General features: G+C 34.5%; 2 protein-coding genes across 6 annotated transcripts; both read left to right on the forward strand.

The window, feature by feature from the left end:
• Positions 1-805: 805 nt before the first annotated feature.
• Positions 806-5,687, forward strand: LOC126712178 (probable 1-acyl-sn-glycerol-3-phosphate acyltransferase 4). 5 transcript variants are annotated; one of them, XM_050411399.1, is made up of 7 exons: positions 806-1,041; positions 1,997-2,051; positions 2,227-2,882; positions 3,214-3,344; positions 3,851-4,104; positions 4,880-4,961; positions 5,357-5,687. In XM_050411399.1, the coding sequence occupies exons 3-6, from the start codon at positions 2,308-2,310 to the stop codon at positions 4,937-4,939; spliced, it is 1,020 nt and encodes a 339-aa protein (XP_050267356.1). In that variant the 5' UTR covers positions 806-1,041; positions 1,997-2,051; positions 2,227-2,307; the 3' UTR covers positions 4,940-4,961; positions 5,357-5,687. The 5 variants fall into 5 exon arrangements, with proteins under 5 accessions (XP_050267356.1, XP_050267355.1, XP_050267357.1 ...); XM_050411400.1 differs by lacking the exon at positions 4,880-4,961 and having other exon boundaries at positions 807-1,041; positions 5,317-5,687; XM_050411401.1 differs by lacking the exon at positions 4,880-4,961 and having other exon boundaries at positions 807-1,041.
• Positions 5,688-12,176: 6,489 nt separating this feature from the next.
• LOC126712179 (pathogenesis-related thaumatin-like protein 3.5) lies at positions 12,177-13,412 on the forward strand. Its single transcript, XM_050411402.1, has 2 exons — positions 12,177-12,385; positions 12,590-13,412. The coding sequence occupies exons 1-2, from the start codon at positions 12,328-12,330 to the stop codon at positions 13,270-13,272; spliced, it is 741 nt and encodes a 246-aa protein (XP_050267359.1). The 5' UTR covers positions 12,177-12,327; the 3' UTR covers positions 13,273-13,412.
• The last annotated feature ends 2,293 nt before the right edge of the window (positions 13,413-15,705 follow it).

Here is a 15,705-nt window from a genome sequence, read left to right on the forward strand (position 1 = left end):
ATTAGACAAAATTGAGAACCGGGAGCAAAAACAGTTCTTTGACCGTACTGATTTTTAATTCATGCTTATAATATTATTTTCTCACAATAGGCGGACTCCACAATTTACAAAACTCACATCTTATTAGAAATGTTCCATGAAAATGAGTAGACTTACCTTATTTTTGTATTTTTAATTCAGTACGACCTATAATTAAGTATTCTTTTTATATATTGTGAGAAAAATAATACATATATCGGATGCATAATATATCTTCTTATAAATTCACTTCACAAATTGTGAGAGAAATAATACATATATCGGATCGGTGATATATGTTCTTATAAAGACGAGTATAATGGATTGAATTTGCTAGGTTCTTAATCCTATCCATTTATTGTTAGACTCAAACTAAGCTTTTACTTAATTTGGAGAATGCTTGTCCATGAAGACATGTATTGAAAAATTTGGCTCTTATCCTACTAAAAAAAAAAAAAAAAACTTACCCCAGCTAACATTGTTAGAGGTTGGGAAGCAATGATCAGTTTGTTGGGCCATTTTGGGTCCAATGTGGAGTAGAAACTAACCCACAAATGCTGAGAGTCCATTAAATGCAACTAAACAGTGTAAACCCAACCTCCACTTTATTTAAACATATTATTGATTATTCCGAGCTATTATTAGCTAAAAAATAGTACTACTTTCTAACCAATGTAACCGAAAGAAACGAAGCTTTCAGTTTGACTTATCCGAATGAATCCAACCAATGACGTGGCCCACCTCATTGTGCTTAACCCTGTGCTATACTATACCTCTCCCCTGGAATCCAAAAACTCTTCAGATTCACATTTCTCTGTTCTATTGGTCTATAAGTATAACCCCTTATATACCACAGCAACACCTAACCCAAACTTTTCCAATATATATTTAAAAAAAAAGTCGTATAACTATATCTATATGACAGGTTTTGTCTTCTAGAACCTTAATCTCGAAGCCAAAAGCAAAACCTTTAGTCATTCCACTCTCCGACAATTCACACTTCGCGTTTGGTCTGACTTTCAGGTATCTCTGAAACTTATCATGTTCATGTTGAAAAATTAAATTTAGAATTTCAGATTTGTTTTTTTATGTAATATTCATGGTTTAGCGGTTTCTGTTAAGATTGTCAAAAGTGATTAGGATTTTTATTTTATAATTCCTATGATTAAGGCCTAATTATCTTATTCAGGATAGGTCTAGATTTCCATTTGTGATTTGGTTAATGAAACTGATATAAACTGATGAGCAGTACAATTTTTGAGATTTGATTTATGCTAAGTTGTGAATTGGTTATTTGAGTGATTAATAGTCAATTTTTGAAGTAAAGAACAAAGAGTTATGAAAGCTGTTCTGATTCCTGTTCCTTTGGTTTTCCAATTATATTGGACCATGTTGTTGTATTGACCAATGAACCACGTGGTTGAATTTAATTGTCCTTGGATAAAGATAACATCATTTTTTGTTGTATTTGGTCAATACAACCATGTAGTTGAATTCAATTCAAGGAAATTTAGATACAACACCTGAAAACCGTACCTAAGTTAAAAAGATAAATGACGTTGATCTTTGCTTTGTATTTTCCTTGCCAGAAAAGGATCCTCTCCAATATCCATTTTAAATAAATTTCATTTTATAGTACGGATCAAATATTACAGATTTAAAGTTGTATCTAATACTAGGCACATCATGTACGCTTTTAGATACAAGAAACCAAATTTAACCGTGAAATGGATCATTCCTTGCCACTTTGGTTGGAGACTTTCTTTTAATTTAGAAAATTTGGTATCATGATGGCAATAAGAAGAGTAATATTTTCTTCAAGCTTTGCTATGTTGTTTTAATATTTGACTGGATCTCCTCATTTTTGTTGGGCTTCTAGTCCAAATGAATGTCGGTTTGAGTTTTAGCATTAGAGACACTTATCAAAAACACCAAACTCTCGCTCAATCTAAGGTTTAATGGCCTTCTGCTTCATCAGGGATGAGCTATGCGGGGGTTTCTTCGACGATTGGAACACTGCTCAGCCTATAGCAGTAAGATTTATTATTAGTTGTACTGATGACTTATGATCTTCTCTTGGAATTGGTTTACATGTTCAATCTAGCTGTTTGATAGAGAAGCTATGACATGGATATGGACTGTTTTTCTTTTAAGATGGACATTTCCCCCCCTAATATTTGCTTTTATTTATTTTCCCTCGAATTTTAGGAACATCTCCAGTAACTTTGGAGGCCCACTATTGTAGCTGTCTTTAGGAGTAAGGTTTTTGAACAGTTTCTCTGAAGAGATATGGAAGTTTACGGGCCGCTCAAATCTGATATAAATAAATTAAAGCACCGCCCTTTGACTCCTATTAGGACTTTAAGGGGTATTACTTGTTTACTGGTGTATTTTTCCACTGCCTTCATGTTTGTAGTGTATTTTACACCCGTGGCTGTTGTTATGTTGCGGCTTGTCAGCATACGTTGCAGTAGGAAAGTAACATCCTTCATCTTTGGTATGTGGCTTGCTATGTGGCCATCTCTATTTGAAAAAATAAACAGGACTAAAGTGGTTTTTTCGGGAGACATTGTTCCAGCAGGGGAGCGTGTTTTGCTTATTGCCAATCACAGAACTGAGGTTGATTGGATGTACTTGTGGAATCTTGCATTGCGGAAGGGGCGTCTGGGCTACATCAAGTATATCCTTAAGAGCAGCTTGATGAAATTACCTATTTTTGGTTGGGGATTTCACATCTTGGAGTTTATTCCTGTGGAGAGGAAGTGGGAAACTGATGAACCTGTTATGCGCAATATGCTTTCAACATTTACGAATCCTCGAGATCCATTATGGCTCGCTGTTTTTCCCGAAGGAACTGATTTTACGTACGACCTCATTATCTCTTTTCATATTCTATTAAATTCCTTGTGCATGAATCTTATTTTATAGGAAAAGATTAATATAATTAAGTTCAGCATGTGTCTTTTTTGACCTTATTAATCTTAAGTTACCTCATTTTGGCTAGCAATTACAGATCTTGACACATAGTAAGTGATGCATGCAGTCCTTTTCATATATACTATGCATCTTTCCTTATATGCTGTCCACATATTGTTTTGTTCTAGAACACATTTTGAACCCATGAAATTTTATTTGGATGTAAGACTTATGTTTACTCCATGTAAGACATTAACTTTTCCTTGATTTCTTATACAGTGAAGACAAATGCAAAAAGAGTAAAAAATTTGCAGCTGAAGCTGGACTTCCTGTGCTGGAGAATGTCCTACTCCCCAAGACAAGGGGCTTTTGTGCTTGCTTAGATGCTCTGCAGGGCTCCTTGGATGCAGGTTCTTTTACAAAATTATGCTCGTCTTCCATTGCATAATTTTTTTTTCCACTTTCAAGGGAGGGGTTTGCATTGGCAATTGTTTAGTAAAATTAATTGCATATCTCTGGTAGGGATGAGAATTTGAGTGTGCTTATACTGTGAGCTGCGCATGTGGTAATGCCAACTCTTTCCCAAAGATGACGCTTTGCAGCCTTCTCTGCCTTAATAATTGCAATTCCTGATTCCTTTCGCATTACCATTGGGACTGTAGATTAGTGTTGTGAAACTTACAAAGAAATGGAAGAAAAATGACTGCTTTCAGTAGAATCTATTGACAACGTCTTGATGATTGAAACTGCAGGTGGTGAACTCAGTTGAAATGTTTGCTAGTTTAGTTACATCTAATCTTGATAGCTGTTTGTTTGTTACTTGTAATTCTTATAATAGGAGTTGTACTTGTTTATCATTTTCATCTCAAATAGCTTGTTTGATGCTTAATAACCTTTCATGTTTATTAAACTGCAGTTTATGATGTGACCATTGCATACAAGCATCAATGCCCTTCTTTTTTGGACAATGCATTTGGTGTGGATCCTTCAGAAGTTCACATTCATATTCGACGTTTCCCTGTTGAGAAGATTCCTGCATCTGATAGTGAGGCTGCTGATTGGTTAATGGATGCCTTCCAGCTCAAGGACCAGTTACTCTCCGATTTTAAGGCTCAAGGCCATTTCCCCAACCAAGGAACAGAAGAAGAACTTTCTACGCTGAAGTGCTTGGTAAATTTTGCTGTTGTAATTTCTTTGACAGTTTATTTTACTTATCTTACCTTTTTTTCGTCCATTTGGTTTAAACTATACGTAGGTTTATCATGTGCATACCTTTCATTTGCTACATATTTCAAAATTCAACCTTGGCCAGTTTTAGGCTTTCTTAGAGCAATGTTCTATAGCAAAAAGACAAGAAGTGCGTAGTAGCTTGTGAATTAGAAATTGGAACAATAAATTCTTGTTTATGAACTTAATTTCTGAATGTTCGAATCTCCTGCTGTAATTTTAATGTTCTGGAATGTTGACAATTTGTTGGGTGATCAGAACATTGAGAATAATTCCTTAGTCTTTACTGTTAGAGACTTTTTACATATTCAAGTTTGCCGCTGAAATGATAACTATTCAGTAGAAAATGCTCAGTTCCTTCTTTCAGGAATAATTTGTAATATTGCTTATAGAAGAGGCATGACGTTGTGGTTAGGCCCCTTATTGAGTAATTAAGGTAAGTTATCTATTTATTTGGGGATCTCTTTTGGAATTGACGGTAACATAAGCTGAAAGGTTGTGCCAATTGATGTTGCTTTTTAGAGAAAGTTAAGCTCTAAATAATTGCCAGTTAGCTTCAAGAAAAATGCTCCATGCTTTTATTTAAGGCAGATTATACTTTGTACCTAATGTTGAGCTAAACCACAACCATTTGTTATTGAAGATATAAACTTTTGTTTGAACATATGTATGGTCCATTAGAATTCACATTTCATTGCTTTCTAATTTTGTAAATCAGCGCTTATGTAGCTTCAAGTCAATCTATGACACCGTTCATCTTGCAACCTGGGCAAACTAGTGCTGAGTGCAGAGTTGAAATTGTAATGTTCTAATCAAAATAAATGTTTTCTTTTGACAAGTTTATTGGTTATTGACTAGGTACTATGTTGTGCAGTCGTAACTTTGCAATAATATTTGCCTCCCCCTATACCCTGCCTTAAAAAAATCTCTATAAAACAAAGAAGACTCCTGATATGGCAAGTCTAATGTGCTCTTTAGTTGCTGCATGCACACACATCTGAAGAAAATTTCTCACTCTCCATGCTTCTATTGCACTATAAGAATTGTGGTCAATATTTGTGTTTTAAAGTCATTCATCTTTACATCCACTCCCTCCTATCGTGTGGTCAACTCAATAATGTTAAAGATTTTAAATTATTTGTTCAAACTTTCAAGATTTGGCAGGTGGCATCATAAGAAAAATTGTGAATGACAGGACTAGGTAGAAACGTCACAGAAAGTAATCGAACTCATTGAAGTATTTCAACTTCAATTCATTGCAATTTTTGTGGGTGTTTTGGGTGCTACTGAACTTAAGCTAGCTGGAAGTACTGAATGTCTGGACAGAAATGAATCTCAGGTTCTATAAATGTTTCGAGGAAAGATGATTACATAGGATTATTAAAAAAAAAAAAGGTGCAAATGTTAAAGTGGAAAGTATCACGGCTTATTTGGTGGAACTTTATTCACGTTTCAACTTTCAAGGTAGTTTTAAATGCAACAGGTAGTCATTTATCTTATGTATCCAATATGCATCTTTTCTCTCATCATGTAGATCTCACAATATAAAAGGGATGATGCATATATCGGGTGTTTCATATTTCATTTCATCGTTCATAGGCATTAGTTCCACACTCCATGCCTTATATGTTACATAAATAATCTAGTCCGTCCACGGTATAAAATGGATGTATGTTGTAAAGCAGGATAATTTATTGAAAATAAAAGATAAATAGTCAATTTGAGATGACTAATCTTCTGAACTTGAGAGATGGTTAATTTTTTGCTTAATTTTCATTAATGCATTTAATGTACATAAGTAGCTAATGATGAGATAACTCCATCAACAAATCTTAAAACATAGGGAGCTAATCCTATCCTAAAACATAGGAATTAATTTGAATACAAGCAAATAACAATACTAATCTACTACTACCTTATTCAGATATATATCTATTCAGATAAAGATCTATCCCTAAGACTAAAATTAAATACTTCTAATTCAAATAACAATGCCACACATTTTTGCAAGTAGAGGCGAACTCATTTACACATCTGGCCCATCATACTCTGATTGTCCACCACAGCTTTTTGACAAATAATTGTCGGTAGCAGTTTCTTTTCAATAAATTGTAAGATGCTTATTGTCCACCACCAAATTCTCCATACGGTTAGGATTAAAATTTTGTCAACGGGCCTACTTTTGTAGCAATTGAAGAAGTTCAAATTGAGCCCAAATGAAAGGATGCACAATAGATCACATTTTGACGATGATATTTTAGATTGATTCACAAGTCAATATAAACTCAAAAGTCAAAACAAAATAACACACACATATATATAAAAATAAATATGCATGCATCTCTCTCTCTATAGAAATCATTCATTAAATAATGGGTCTAAACTTTAAATAGTTAAATAGAATTTTTTTTTTTTTTTTTTTAAGTTTTATTAAGCTAATAACATGGTGCCAACCCAACCACAGGGATAGGCTTGATATTTAGACCTACCATGGTTTGGGTTGGGAAGTTCTCGATCCAAGGAAGTAGGGTTGGGCTGAAAATTGAAAAATATCCAAAACTTAACCCATGCAACCAGCCGATTAATGTTTTTTTTTTTTTTTTTTTTTAATAGTGTGTGTGTATCAATGTTTATGGAAGAGGGGGGGGGGGGGGGGGAGGGGTTGTGGATTTGGCCTACCAAGTTCCAATACATAATGTGTCTTTGTGCATGGTGCAATGTAAGTTTTTTATAAGTTCATAGCATATAAAATTTTTATTTTTAATTTATTGATAATATTTTATTTCTAATAATACAGAGTTTGTAAATCTATTTTTTCATAAACACATAAGTAAAAAATAATCTATATCTAATAAACTTGAATAACATAATGTCAAACTATAATTTAGTTATTATTAAATTATTAACCATTAGTATTAGTATGCATGTGATAGAACAAAAAAAATAGTCATGGTGTTTAGTATTTACTTTACATTAGGAAAGAATAATTAATTAAATAATTCATAAACAAGCTTAGAGACTATATAACACAGATTGATGATGAGCTCAATTCGGTTATGTTTGAAATAAAATTAAATAAATCAATCATAATTTTTTAATTATTTGGCTCGATCGATTACAACCCTATTAGAGGTTGTCTTGTTTTTCTTTTTTCTTTTTGAGGTAAAATTTGAGGTTGTCTCATATGGATAAACTCTAGTTGGTTTTGGTTGTCAAAAAAAAAAAAAAAAAAAAAAAAAGGTAAATTTCACAAACCTACCCTGAGGTTGTCATAATACCAGTTAGGTCCAGAACATTTTAAAACCCACCAATTTGGTCCTTAAAAGACAACTTTGCCCCTAAACATACAAACTCTCTATTCTCTCTCGTCTCTCTCACTCTCAAACCTCTCTCTGACCGAAAATACCCAACCCAAATCTCTGAATCCAAAAGAACAATACCAAAATCCCACTGAAGATCCCTTGAAAATGCTACAAAAAAGCACATAAAAATCACTCTTTCAAAACCCATTAATCCGCTTGTAAACCCCATTGAAATCTCTAGAAAAACCCAACAAAAATCCCCAAAAACCAGAAAAAATCTCAACCAAACACAACACAGAACACTGCCCAAATTTGAAATCTAAAGCCCATGCCGAGATCCATGCCGCCGCTGCAAAGACAATGGAGAGATCTAGATCGAAGCACCATCACCACCACCACCACCACATGGGTTCTGATAAGAGAGAGAGGGGCGATAGTCTGTTGATGGCATCAAACTTGATGGGAATCGAGAAGACCCTTGCATGGTGGTGTTGCTGACACCGATGACCGAGCTTATGGGTTTCGCCGGTGACCAGATTGAAGCACCATCACCACCGCATGGGTTCCGATCTGAGAGGGACGAGAGTCCGTTAAATAGCACTGATGGCGTCAAACGACTCAAACTTGCGGTGGGAATCGGGAAGTCCTTTGCTGGGTGGTGTTTCCAATGACCAAAACTCATGGGTTTCACCGGTTAGAGAGAGAGAGAGAGAGTTCTAAGAAAGAGAACTCAGAGAAGAGAGTTGACAGAGAGGGAGAGTAACGAGACAGGAGAGAGAAAGAAGAGATAATAAAAATTAGGGACAAAATGGTCTTTTAGGATGAAATTGGTAAGTTTTAAATTGTGTTGGACCTAGTTGGATATTATGACAAACCTTAGGTAGGTTTGTGGAATTTACCAAAAAAAAAAAAAAACACCTGAAATACAACTAATGGGTCAATTAGTCATCAAGGTTTTGGTTAGATGAAACTATGACAACCTTGCCAACCTTCTTTGCATGTGTTAGGTTTCTTTGCCTTTTGACCTCATGAATGTTTTTTAACCTATTAGGTAATTAGCTTCAACATCATGACTACTGTTGTGTCCAATTTTTGTTTAACGACAATGAAAGAAGCTATGACTATTTGCCATTGTCTTTTGTCAAAAAAGGAACATAGCAATCTCTTCCACGCACTGTTTGTTTGCTTAATGTTGGGTTGGTTGAACTAAGCCCCAAACCGAAATGTTCATAAAATTTCTTCTTAGGAACAAAACAGCAGCACTGGTGACCTACTTGTGATCTTTCATTTACCAAATCTTTTGAAATTAGCTGTGATATGACATATGAGTAACCTGTTGACTTGTCTTAAGTTCCTTTTTCCATCTACCGAGCTCACCTGTATTTTCATACTAGAGCCATATCAATACATTATACATAATGTATGATAACAACATCATTATAAGTAAAAAAGGAAAAAGGTTCACCGATTAACCTATTAAGTGATGGCAAAATAAGAAGCGGGTTGTGGGTATTGCAGTATCAATGTGTAGCTTTTGACCTGAGACTAACAAAAGATAGATTGATGTATGGCGTGATAATTGGATACCAGGAGAACCTCTCAGGTATCATATTGAGGGCCCATTATCTCATGTAGAAGATGAAATTAATGTTGAATTCATACATCAAGTAGGTGCATGGGATCTAGAGTCTTTAACCATTCTACCACCTGACGAAATCAAGGAACTTATTAGAGGTATTCCTTTAGCATAATACCATATCCAACTAGACAAAGTGATTTGGCCAAATAGTAACGGCCAGTGCACTATGAAAGAAGCCTCCAAATTCATATATATGCATGAAGGGATTCATTTTGATAAAAGTAGATGGAATTGGATTTGGAAAACCCCACGTTCACAAAAAATTCAATTTTTTATGTGGAAATGCACCCATAATAGATTATTGACACGTTCCTTTATTGCTCACCACCAACATTGTATTGGCCCTGAGTGTCTTCGATGTCTAAATCTTGAAAGTACTTTACATGTCATTCGAGATTGCCCTTGGGCAAAGGAATTCTAGATTGCTCTTCCTGGACAACGAGAAATATCTTTTTTCCATAAATCATTGGTAGAATGGTTACATGAAAATTTGACTAATATATCTCCTAGCTCTTTTCAAATGATGCCTAGGAATATTTTATTTGCTTATGGAATTTGGCAACATTGGCTTTCTAGAAATAATAGGATATTTCATCCTCTTTCAGAAACACTTAACCAATTTATGTACAAAATTTTACATTTAGCTGCAGAATTTTATCATCTTGCATATAATAGAAAAACAAAAGGTACAAAAGTCACTAAAGTAATATCTTGGTATCCTCCACAACCCCTTTTATTACTTTAAATACAGGTGATAGTTCTAAATATAACCCTGGTAAAGCAAGAGGTGGCGGTGTTTTAAGAGACAATAAGGGAAGATGGATAAAATGTTTCTCAATTCACATTAGCATTGCCTCAAATAATATTGTAGAAATATGAGCTGTTAGATATGGTTTAAAAATGGCCTAGGAATTAGGTTATAAACATATAAATCTAGAAATTGATTATCAAATTCTTCTCAATTTTCTAACAACATTTGGTGTTCTGGCATTGGAACTTTCTCTTTTGATTTTGGATTGCAGGATACTGCTCGGTCAAAAATGAACTGTCCTTCCACGTCATGTCTTTCGTGAAGAAAATGGTGTGACAGATGAACTAGCAAAGAGGGGACGAGAGCACCAATGTAGTGTCAGAGAATATAATGAATGTCCGCCTTTTGTTTATGTAAAATATGTCTGTGATATTTTGCAACTATACACTCCTCGCGAGTGCCCAATGGACAATACTTGTAACAATGCTCCTTAGTTTATAAATAAATCCTTAGTTTTATAAAATTTAAAAATAATAATAATAATTTGATTGATGTAAACGATATAAAGTTTTCACAAATTTTTCCAATAACAACTTACAGTTGATTTTGAAACAACATTACTTTCATAAGTTTCCACCACTAATACAAATAATGATATTTAAACCTATCGTAAAATGTCATGTTAACAATTGTGAAGGGAAAAAAAAATGTGAAATGCTGTAAATAAACGAAGATGTTTATGAATTATATAGAATGTTATATTTTTACACGTATACTTGTCTACAAATATACTTATATAGACTTGAGATTGGATGGTATAAATTTGTAAATAAGTTCATATATTATTATATTATTATTTGTAACTAATTAATAATACAATCTGAACATTCATAGTAAAAATTCATTCGTTTGTAAAAATGTGAAAAATTTTAGTCATAGTTTTATTGCATAATGGGAAAAAAATGAATTAATCAAGTAGTTTGTGAACTAGCACTTATTCATAAAATGTTACGTATTCACGTTAACCATTGTGAAGAAAGAATTGAAAATTGTGTATCCTATATTTATAATTTATTCCAAAAGAAAAAAAAAATACTAAGAAATGCAAGTGACACAACTTATTATATAATTTTTGTAACAATTTGTCACATGGTGAGTTATGAGTTGTGATTCTTGTGAGAAAAAAACTGATGGACTCATATGGGTCCATACTTCTATTACTCACAGCTCGCTATGTACCAAGTTATAACGAAAGTTGTGTGGTAAATTTTATTCTTAGCATTGCTCCAAAATACTATAGCAAATTTTGAGAGTGAAAAATGAAATAAGTTGAGATGAAATTGGGTGGTGGGGAGTGTGTGGGTGTGGATATCGACTGCCTGGAGTACGTGTGAGGGTGGGAGGTTGTGCTGATGTTTGCCACGTGGGGGTTTTGACAGATAACATTCACGTCCTCTGTTTCCGTTGTCTTTGGAAAAAGCCGTTGTCACGTGACTTGATTCTCATCCACATGCAATTTAATCGATCTTGTAAAAATAAAATTAAAGGAAATTACGTTATTTATCAAACAATTATGGAAGTAAAAAAAGAAAAAAAAAAAAACCAGACGGCACATTAATGGCGTATCTTTGATTAAATCCGAAAAATATTTTTAGCTGAAAAATACGTTCCACACTTCTTTCTGCATGGTCTTTAACCATGCACCCATGCCGAATAAAGTAATTTTCGTTTTCTTTACCTACCAAAAATAAAAATTGACATGATGGTACCAATATACCTTTGACCAAAAACGTTAATTTAGTCTTAATCATTAATTAATTAACTTCATTATGTCTGTTGACACAATTTATTTCTTGGAGATTTTATGTACATACCTTTTATATTTATATGTACTTTTTTTTTGGTATAAACATTTTTTTTTTTTAGAAAAGTGGTATAAACATTTATATGTACTATGTACTATTCTTTTTCTTTCTTTTTTTTGATAAATACTATGTACTATTCTATTCCTTTTAATATATTTTTTTTGAGGAAATTCCTTTTATATAATAAATTAATAATATTATCATGTACATATACCTTTAATATTTATATGACAAAATTGTAGAGAAGTTTTTAGCTTGCCAATGCGGGAATGCCAAATCAGGTAACGTAATACGTGGGGAGCTGCAATTGGTTCACACAACAAGCAAAGATTCACTGATTCCGCAGACAATAATATATTCACCCAAGCAAAACCCCACTACACACATGAACGATTTAATGCTCACGAAAAGAAAGGGCGAAATTTGATAATGCAGAAAAGTATGTCGGCGTTCCAAATATAAATACGTATAGCTCTACACAACAACTCCCCCACAACCCTATTGTCAAAACTACTCTAACCTCCCTCCTCTCTTTTCCTGATCTCTATTAATTATCTTCTTCTCTCTCTCTCTCTCTCTCTCTCTCTCTCTCTCTCTCTCTCACACAACATGACACCAATGGCGAAAAGCTCAAAGATTTTCTCTCTTCTCCTCCTATTCTCTTTAGGTAAAGTCAATCCCTTAATTCAAGTTTACAACATTGAAAATCTCTTTATGTGCTCAAAACATGAAATTAAGTACTGAACGAATCAGTCAGTCACGTGTATTCTTTTTCTTTCTGTCATTGAAAAACAACTATGAATTTTATGGTGACTTGAAAAATAAAATCTTGGGTTTTATTTTATATCTTTGTTTCTTTATGTGATTGCAGGTAGTCTAGCTTCAGCGACAGTATTTACCATCCAGAATCATTGTGCTTACACAGTGTGGCCTGGAATTCTCTCCGGAAACGGGCCCACACTCGGGAATGGTGGATTTTCATTGGGCCCAGGTTCATCAAGCCAGCTCACGGCCCAACCCGGCTGGTCAGGCCGGTTCTGGGGAAGAACCGGGTGCAACTTCGACGGTTCAGGTAACGGCGAGTGCGCCACAGGAGATTGCGGCTCTCTACAATGCACCAATGGCGGCACGCCACCTGTCACTCTGGTCGAGTTCACGATCGGCACGGGTCCCACGGGCAAAGACTTCTACGACGTAAGCCTCGTCGACGGTTACAACGTTGGGATGGGAGTCAAGGCGACCGGCGGAACCGGTGACTGCCAGTACGCCGGGTGCGTCACCGACTTGAACGGTAACTGCCCGTCTGAGTTGCAGGTCACCGCGAGTGGCTCGGTAGTCGCGTGTAAGAGCGCGTGCGAGGCATTCAACACGGCCGAGTTTTGTTGCACTGGGGACCACGCGACACCTCAGACATGTTCGCCGACACAGTACTCGCAGATGTTCAAGAATGCTTGCCCCTCCGCTTACAGTTACGCGTACGACGATGCTTCTAGCACGTGCACTTGTTCCGGGTCGGATTATTTGATCACGTTTTGCCCAACCGGGTCACGATGATCATAGATTATAGTGTTTGTTAATTTCTTGGGGCCTATTATGAATTTATTTATTAATATTCATATTATTTATGTTATGTTATTCTTAACTTTAACGTGCTTGGTTATTATTGATTGTTATACTTTGATTTGAAGTTTTAATTCTGTTTGTAAAGATTCTTTGCATTATGGGGTTTTGGTTGTTTGGTTTGGTGGGAAAGAAACGGTTTGATAATTGGTATTGATGGCAATGTGTTCAGTATTTTGTGATGTGAGAGAAGGCAAGAACAACGTTGGGCTTCTTGGCGTTATATTCAACATTTGGCGATTGGGTGAGTCTCAAGCAAGACTTGCATCAGTTGCATGTTCATATTTGTCATAATCTAGGGTTTCTGATTAGGTTGCATTTAATTTTGGATAGCAATGGGTAGGTTAAGATATAATTTGAAAAACCCTCTTTGTCCCTTCTTTTATTTTTCATTATTTTGGCTTGGAAAGTCTTGGGCTATCTTTGAACCTCGTCAATCAATGAGGTTGACAGAAGAAAAGGTTTTGGTTAATTAGAAAAACCCTAAGCTATTAGAAACTTTAAAAATACTACAAATTTTAACGGTTGATGGGTCACTTCTTAAACTCAAATAAATTTTAAAATTAAAACCCATTTATCATATTATACACTAGTAAAATGAGAAGAACATGTAAGGTTCATGGTTTTTACTTCTTGGGTTATAAAGTACCCTTTTGGATTGCGTGTTTTGTATGTCTGCGTTTAGCGTTTTGGGTTTTTTTTTTTTTTTTTCTTCAGCACATGAACAGTAAAATCACATGAATTTACTGTGTAGAAATTACTGTTCACGAATATTAAAAATATGTCTCACGGTACTATTTACACATTTAAAAATTATTTTACTGGATTTTCAGTTTTCAGTTTCAGCAAAAATAAGTTTAATCCAAACAGAAGTACCAATCAAATTAGTATTACTAGTGAGAAGTTCAAATTAAACTTCTAAAGATCCTATGTTGCAACGCTAAAGATTTTTGTTTTCTCAAATCGCATCATATTCCAATTATTATACAGGAATACTATTGAATTTTAAATGAATCTAATGGGTAATAATTAATATGCATAAACAGATGTGGTTTAAGTAACTGTTGTACACGGTTAGTTTACTTCACCAATTCTACAGAGCTTGAGTACCAAGATCATTTAATTAAGATATTTACAAACTAAGTTTAAACGTAAAAGTAGATATTAGTATTAAGTTTAAGTTCGGCTTTAAAACTCAATAACAAAGTAAATGAATGAAGATTGAACATCTTAAAGGTCACAGATTTTAGAACAAAGCAGGCCCAGTCTGATCCAGCTAGAGCCTAGAGAGCAAGATATTTCACATCGAAACTCGAAAGGTCAATCCAGTACATTAATGATAAGCGGGTGAGGATACCAATCCCAATTATTCACATAAAATCTCTTAACATTTCCTAATGGCGAGTAAAACCAAGAATGAAAGAAAGCTATTGCATCCATTTAAATGTTAAAGCTGAAGCTTCCACTTTTGTCTTCTCCTTCATTCAAATTGATTCTGTTGCAATGTCGGCAATGAGTGTACGTGCTCAGTTTGGTGCCTTTGAAATACTGAAGCAATTTGTGGAAATAATTGGTTCACTTTGTAGCAGATTGATGCACCTTTTCTGTAGGACCCTTGGGCCTCTCCTTAGCTGTTACAATTCAGTAGAACTGTCAACTGTGTCCTGCCCTGCGTCATTTTCAACATGACATGCATGTGCTATGGCTACCTGATCTGATGACTTTACCGGTAGAAACTAAGTCAATTTTTTAAACCCTGTTTGAAAATTGCTTGAGATGTAAATGGAGGTGAATTGATTGCAAGCAATCATCATTTAAGCATGCGATTCGCTAAGAATAAAAAATTAAAATTATTTCACAATTTAACTTATTTTTGTTACTATTCATAGATTCTATTGCACTTTTTGACACTATTCAGGAGCCTCAGTCCACTGTACTATTTCAACTAACTCTTACATTTATCTACAGTACTTTCAGCAATAATTTTTCAGTTTCAACAAAATAAACAGTATCCAAACACACCCTAAATAAATTGTGAAATAAATAAATAGTAGGACCAAGAGAGAAAGTTAGATTCAAACGGTAGAATACCATAAATCACAGAGAATACTATTACTATTGAGATGTCACTTGTACTCTTGAAAGACGTCACATCATGTAATGACTGCCGACTATGAATAGTTCCATTTGAGGAAGCATATATAACGTTGAAATTAGAATTATAAAGAGGCTTTTTTGGTTTTTTTTTTTTTAAAAATCTTCATATGAACTTTAGAAGCAATGATAAAGACTCTCACAGCTCTATCATAGTCCATTCATGCCTCATCTTAACGTGAGAAATATTTCCCTCTAGTTATTTAAGACGGG

This window comes from Quercus robur, chromosome 2 (assembly GCF_932294415.1).
Source record: "Quercus robur chromosome 2, dhQueRobu3.1, whole genome shotgun sequence".
NCBI lineage: Eukaryota > Viridiplantae > Streptophyta > Magnoliopsida > Fagales > Fagaceae > Quercus > Quercus robur.

Excerpts from the sequence above, each read along its gene's own strand:
- LOC126712178 (XM_050411398.1), top strand. The coding sequence starts at position 2,308 with ATGGAAGTTTACGGGCCGCTCAAATCTGATATAAATAAATTAAAGCAC. Across the intron at positions 2,883-3,213 it reads CCCGAAGGAACTGATTTTAC|TGAAGACAAATGCAAAAAGA; the intron begins GTACGACCTCAT and ends TTTCTTATACAG. Across the intron at positions 3,345-3,850 it reads GCAGGGCTCCTTGGATGCAG|TTTATGATGTGACCATTGCA; the intron begins GTTCTTTTACAA and ends ATTAAACTGCAG.
- LOC126712179 (XM_050411402.1), top strand. The coding sequence starts at position 12,328 with ATGACACCAATGGCGAAAAGCTCAAAGATTTTCTCTCTTCTCCTCCTA. Across the intron at positions 12,386-12,589 it reads TCTCCTCCTATTCTCTTTAG|GTAGTCTAGCTTCAGCGACA; the intron begins GTAAAGTCAATC and ends ATGTGATTGCAG.